The sequence below is a fragment of the Cyclopterus lumpus genome, chromosome 14 (assembly GCF_009769545.1).
Source record: "Cyclopterus lumpus isolate fCycLum1 chromosome 14, fCycLum1.pri, whole genome shotgun sequence".
Classification (NCBI taxonomy): domain Eukaryota; kingdom Metazoa; phylum Chordata; class Actinopteri; order Perciformes; family Cyclopteridae; genus Cyclopterus; species Cyclopterus lumpus.
In genome coordinates this window covers 1475611-1481610 of record NC_046979.1, presented here as the reverse complement: position 1 = coordinate 1481610, position 6000 = coordinate 1475611, and the positions used below count along the sequence as shown (strand labels likewise).

Here is a 6000-nt window from a genome sequence, read left to right as displayed (position 1 = left end):
AGGAGCTTGTGACTCCGCCCACCAGTCAAAGTCGTTGTAGTCGTTCCTCGCTTGTCCCCAGAAGTATAGAAACACCAGCGTGGAGCAGAAAGTCGCCGCCAGCAGAGCGAAGCTGACGCCTTCCAGCTGTGGACAGAAACAAGTTGATTTATTGTTTTTTAAATTTATTTATTTCCTCGTTTCAATGGACACGGACGGCTGACCTTTGACCTCCGTGGAGAGAAAAGTCCTCAAACAATAAAACTGGTCTCTCACATCACTTCAATAATGACGCAAATGGATTTAATTGTTTAAAGTGAGGTCCGGGGACCCTCAGGGGTCTGGGGGCCCTCAGAGGTCCCGGGGCCCTCAGAGGTCTGGGGTCCCTCAGAGGTCCCGGGTCCCTCAGAGGTCCGGGGACCCTCAGGGGCCCGGGTCCCTCAAGGGTCCCGGGGCCCTCAGGGGTCCGGGGTCCCTCAGAGGTCCCGGGTCCCTCAGGGGTCCAGGGACCCCGGAGGTCCAGGAAAAGTTTTCACAATTAATTTATTCAAAAAACTATTTTTTTTATTTTCACAGTTTTTCACAACAAATAAAAATTACTTAAAACTTAAACTAAATAACTTTTCGTCCCGTTTCATCCACAACACACGAAGAGCTGAAACTAAATGATCCACTTTAATAAAAAGCTTTTTTTAATGAACTCCACTTATACAAATTAAATGATGCGTCGTAATAATCCAATAATATGTAAAAATATACCTTTACGTCTAATACTTAAAGTACATTTAGTTGACAATACTTCTGTACGGTGAATATTTCACTCAATATGAACCATTTATGACGTCATTTCTTGTTTCTGCAGACTTTTATTTTGGCAGGACTCTAAAAACCCAGTCAAGTAAACCTTTAGGGCCCATGCCCCCCCCCCCCCCCCCGTGACCTCTGACCTTGCTGCAGCAGCAGTCTCCCGGCCGGCCGCGGCTCCTCTCGTCGCGGCTCCACCGGCAGCCGTACAGGCCGCGCAGGCACGACGCCAGCGGCCGCGCGGACGTCATGACGTCAGCACACCTGCAAAACACACGCGCGCACACACACACTTTACAAGTTCATATTTATGGGATAACATTTTTATTTATTTTTAAATTCATAATTAAAATACTAATGAGCTGCAGCAGCAACAACCTGCTTTAATATTAAGTCATGAGTAATAATATTGAGATGATGTATAATAATAGTACAATTATGCATTGAGTAATCTTCTTTTAATTATATTTTTGGGGATTATAAGGTACATTTTAAATATTTTTAACGAGGTGTCAGTTTAATAAAAGGACCTGTAGACGTATCGTGCTACTTTCATACAGAATAAAAGTTATAAAAGTTAATGAATCAGCACATTTGAACTATGGACGCCTTTATAATCACATTCCTGTGCACACTTGAAACATAACAATATGAATCCTCTTTTAATTGGAGATTCCGTCCAATAACAAGCTGCAGGCCAAAGTCTCAGCAGGAAAGATTTAGACAGTTGGATTTTGTTATTTTGGGAAGGAAATCAGAATAAATATCTCCTATTGAGTTACATAAACAACGCCTCAGATTATGTCTGTTCTTCCCGAGAGAACTTTAAGCTCTTGTGTAACTGCTTCAGGTTTATTATCACGGTCCAGAGGGTGGATTATACTTTTATTGCACTCAAGTATTGTGCTCTACGCTTTATGTTATTTTCATTATAACGTATCCAGGAATGTTATATAAGGCATCACGATGCACAGAAAGTTATATCATAACCTAACACTTGTGTTTATTACTTCACCTGCTCTATGGTCACACCAACACACTTAGAAAAATAACCTTTAAAAATAAGTAAAATACTTACATTATGAATGAATTACAGAGAAAAACAAAAGCTGCAACAGTTTGAAATGAAGGAGCTCCGTTCAATAACCCGACTGCTCAGTCATGACGTCACTCCCCACATGCACGAGGACCTTTAAAGCACGCTCCATTAAATTAGTTGTCAACGCATATTTTTTATAACATAAAAAAAAAAACACATAACGTCGGTTACTCTGCCCCCACGTGATCCTCCGGGTCGGTTCTGCCTCCCGACGAACGGCGGAGCAGCAGCCGCAGAGCGCTCTCCTCCCCCGGCTACCCCGATGGAGAAGCAACCGGCCCTCGGATGAGGACGCGGAGTAAAGCTAACTCTTGTTAGCTCACACGGGTACCGGAAGTCAAACCTTCAGAATTAAAGCGCCAGATTTGAACTTGCACTTTATATTGCGAATTATGACGGAGGACACTGTACGGTGATTTTAAATGTGAAAAACAAAAATATTGTTATTAATGTTGACTAAACGGCTGATTCTGTATCGATCGATGCAACGTTACAAGTTTAGATTAAAACTAAATGCCGCAAACAATACATATTTTATTTTGAAGGGATCTGCGGAAATGAGCATATTGTCCATCGTTTGATGCTTTACACGATGTTGATGTCAGTGAAAAGTGAAAAGTAAAAAGTCAGTGAAAGTGACTTTTATAACTTTATTATAGTCAAGAAGGATTTTTTTTTGTTTACAGGCAGACATTAATACGAATGTAAAATATATATCTTTCCAAATAAAAAGATGTTTAATTATCAATGCTGCTTAGTTTTGGATTTGCTCCTAAAAAAAAAAAAAATTATAAATAAATAAAGAGAAACACATGATGGAGAAAATCTCCTCTCACAGAGCTAAACGTATATGGAGGACAAATAATGTGAATATGGAAAAGGAAAATATAGCAAAAACATGTTTTGCATACAAATATTAAAAGTGTGAATCACTTAATTCATTGAAAAGTAATAAACTGGGTTTCGTGTATCTGGGTCGTAGTTGTTTTGTCGTGTCTTTCTGCAGCTATTTGCTGCCATATTGTAATAAAAGCTTTTAAAAAAGTAAACGCAATCCAGGTCGTGTCCATATATCCTACGATGAGACGATGAGACGTCACGTTGTATGAAAACTGGAGCTCTTCATCAACAACGTCCCTCAAAAGACTGCACAAATAAATCTTTCATTTAAATTAAATTAAACCTGGTTGTGTGATAATTGGTTCAAATGATGTTACGATTTGTCATGTTTTAATTTAATTTAATGTATTAAACATGAAATGTCTATTCAGGGCAAAACACTAAATCTGGATTAGTTTATTAATCCCCATGAAGCAGACTAGACTCTCATGGAGGATTATGGCCATGAGTCAACTCAGTGTGTCACGGTCCAAATATTTCCACAATAAAAGCTCGTTCCGTGCATGTCGTGCACGGAACGAGCTTTTATTTCTTTATTTACTTTCTGGTCAAACTGCTTCAGTGTCAATAAAGTTTCCTCATAGGAGATGTGACCTGTGTACCGCCCATCAAGCATCAATCAATTCACAATAAATAACAGCACATCCGGTTTCCTGCCAAAATAAAATATTGCTGGATAGTAAAAGGAGGACACAACGCCTAGTTTTAATACTAATAATGTATGTATTAGTACTGATGCATTCCTTGTACTTGTATTAGAGTACCTCCACACTGGGATCCTGCTACTTTAACTTATACGAAAACCGGAGGAGCTGCGATTCGCAATTGCGCTTTTACTTTGAAGGCATAACCGCCTCGCTTCCTGTTTCGCAGCCTGCGGGTTCGACGCGGCGTTGAGCAACTTTGTTTGTCCCAAAGAGCCGCTTTCTAAAAGTTGGACGGCTCCGCGAGGTTCGGCGTGACCCCACCGGACACATGGCCGACCTGTGCGTCTCCCTGGCGGCGGTGGGCGGCGCGGTGCTGCTCAGCGAGGCGCTGCGCCGCGCGGCCGCGCGTCTGGTTCCGGGACCGGGACCGTACTGGACGTACCTGCTGGAGGCGGCGGCCGCCTTCCAGCTCTGCAGCTGCACCCACGAGCTGAAGCTGCTGAGCGAAGCGGCGCCGCCGGGGCTGCCGCTCGGCCTCGCGCTCACCTACGTGGTGACGGCGGTCCACCTGTCCACTTTCCGCGGGGCCGCGTGCAACCCCTGCGCGGCTCTGGAGAGCGTCTGCCGCGGCAGGAGCGGCGTCGGCGCGGCCGCCGTCCTCGTCGCCTGCCAGTTCGCCGCCGCGGTCGCCGCGCGGTTTTTTCGCCGCCTCCGTCTGGTCGCTGGGTCTCTCCGACGTCCACGTCCGGCACCGGAGGTTCGGGTTCCGGTGCTTCGACCCCCTCGGAGGGACTCTGCTGGAGGCCGCGGCCGCGGAGCTCGGCTGCGCCTTCGCCGTCCAAGCCGCCGCCATGCACGCGCACAAGCTGGACGAAAAACTTCGCGTTCACTTCATCGCCGCCGTCGTCACCGCGCTGGTTTACGCAGGTGCGTTTGATTACCTGCAGCTCATTTGCATATTCACACCACCCCAAACAGATCAACCCCTAATATATATATATATATATATATATATATATATATATATATATATATATATATATATATTTATATATATATATATATATATATATGTCAACAATTCAAAATAAAACAAATGACATTACAATAAAATACGATATCTTTAGTAAGTAGTGGTAATAAAGTAAGAACATTATAAATAAGTCACAAATTGTCCAAAACCAAAGCTGAAGAAAACCAGTAAAATTAATAATTACCTTAATTATGTGGTTCTTAAAACTATAAAATAATTAAGTCTTGGACACGCAAAGACAAAACGTATTAAATAAAATGAACAACAGCAAGTAAATGATTTAATCTGTCAATTATTGTGCAAGAAAATAATAAGAAACAACGTCAAAACATAACAATGTAATTTACTATTATATAAGCCTGAGAGAACCTACAGTGGAGAAACGGTAGATTTTAATAGTTTTTAGAGGGATTAAAACGTCAAAGTTGGTGTCAATTAACTTGTTTAGTAAATAATGAACTAATCGCCTTAACGTGTCTTTAGTTCTGAGGTCACTAAGAACTAATTTAAGTTGATTTAAATCAATCATTTAAGTAAATAAATCCGATTGCGTACTTGTATTCAGGCCCTTCTCTGTAACGTGTTTTCTCTCTGCAGGTGGAGGTATTTCTGGAGCGATGTTTAACCCCGTCCTGGCCTTCTCCGTCCAGTTCCCCTGCAGCGGCCACAGCTACCTGGAGTACGGCTTCGTGTACTGGCTGGGACCGGCCTTAGGTCTGTAGTGAACTACACCTTTTATTTATTTATTTATATATTTATATATATATATACGTCCACCACCGTGTGACCTCCCGTCCCTTCAGGCATGGCGAGCTGCATTCTGCTGTTTGAGAAGATCATCCCCTTCCTGTCTGGAGAGAGCGCCGTCAGGCCGGACGTCCAGAAGAAGAAGAAGAAGACGCAGTAGAAGAAGAAGAAGAAGAAGAAGAAGAAGAAGAAGCAGCAGCGTCAGTGACGTGGGGCATATTCACGTTTGTGTCTTAAGCTTTTTATTCCAAAATACCAGCAGACATTAATATCCCTTTTTTAATTTAACACTACAAAATAAAGTGCAGGACGACGAGGTCGCTGACCTTAACTTAACCTTAAGGTCGCTGACCTTAACTTAACCTTAAGGTCGCTGACCTTAACTTAACCTTAACGTCGCTGACCTTAACTTAACCTTAAGGTCGCTGACCTTAACTTAACCTTAAGGTCGCTGACCTTAACTTAACTTAACGTCGCTGACCTTAACTTAACCTTAACGTTGCTGACCTTAACTTAACTTAACCTTAAGTTCTGCATACTTTTAATGAGACGGATAACAACTGACTTCATTCATTACCACACACACACACACACACACACACACACACACACACACACACACACACATTACAGCACGGACAACATTCATGCCAATAATATAGATTTATTTTTTACTTAAAGGACACATTTTATACCTCTTAACCATAAGTGTGCTTATGAAGTGCAGTCCGTGTACCTGAAGAGTCGGAACCGACTCACAAGAAAAAGACCTTCAAGACGCTTTTAATACA

The 6000-nt window shown here is 42.5% G+C and overlaps 2 protein-coding genes across 2 annotated transcripts in view; one reads left to right on the top strand and one right to left on the bottom strand.

Annotated features, from left to right (window-relative positions):
* LOC117742782 (glycerophosphodiester phosphodiesterase domain-containing protein 5-like) overlaps window positions 1–1034 on the bottom strand; it is a 14863-nt gene extending 13829 nt beyond the window's left edge. Inside the window, exons 1-2 of the mRNA XM_034550414.1 lie at window positions 927–1034; window positions 23–126 (exon numbers count right to left, since the gene is read on the bottom strand). Coding sequence (XP_034406305.1) covers window positions 23–126; window positions 927–1034 — 212 coding nt within the window. The remainder of the gene's footprint in view (window positions 1–22; window positions 127–926) is intronic.
* Window positions 1035–3730: 2696 nt separating this feature from the next.
* Window positions 3731–5577, top strand: LOC117742723 (aquaporin-11-like). The gene is given in 4 exon segments (XM_034550314.1): window positions 3731–4126; window positions 4128–4356; window positions 5060–5176; window positions 5266–5577. Coding segments are annotated over 4 exon segments (819 nt in total). The 5' UTR covers window positions 3731–3757; the 3' UTR covers window positions 5370–5577.
* Window positions 5578–6000: the final 423 nt, after the last annotated feature.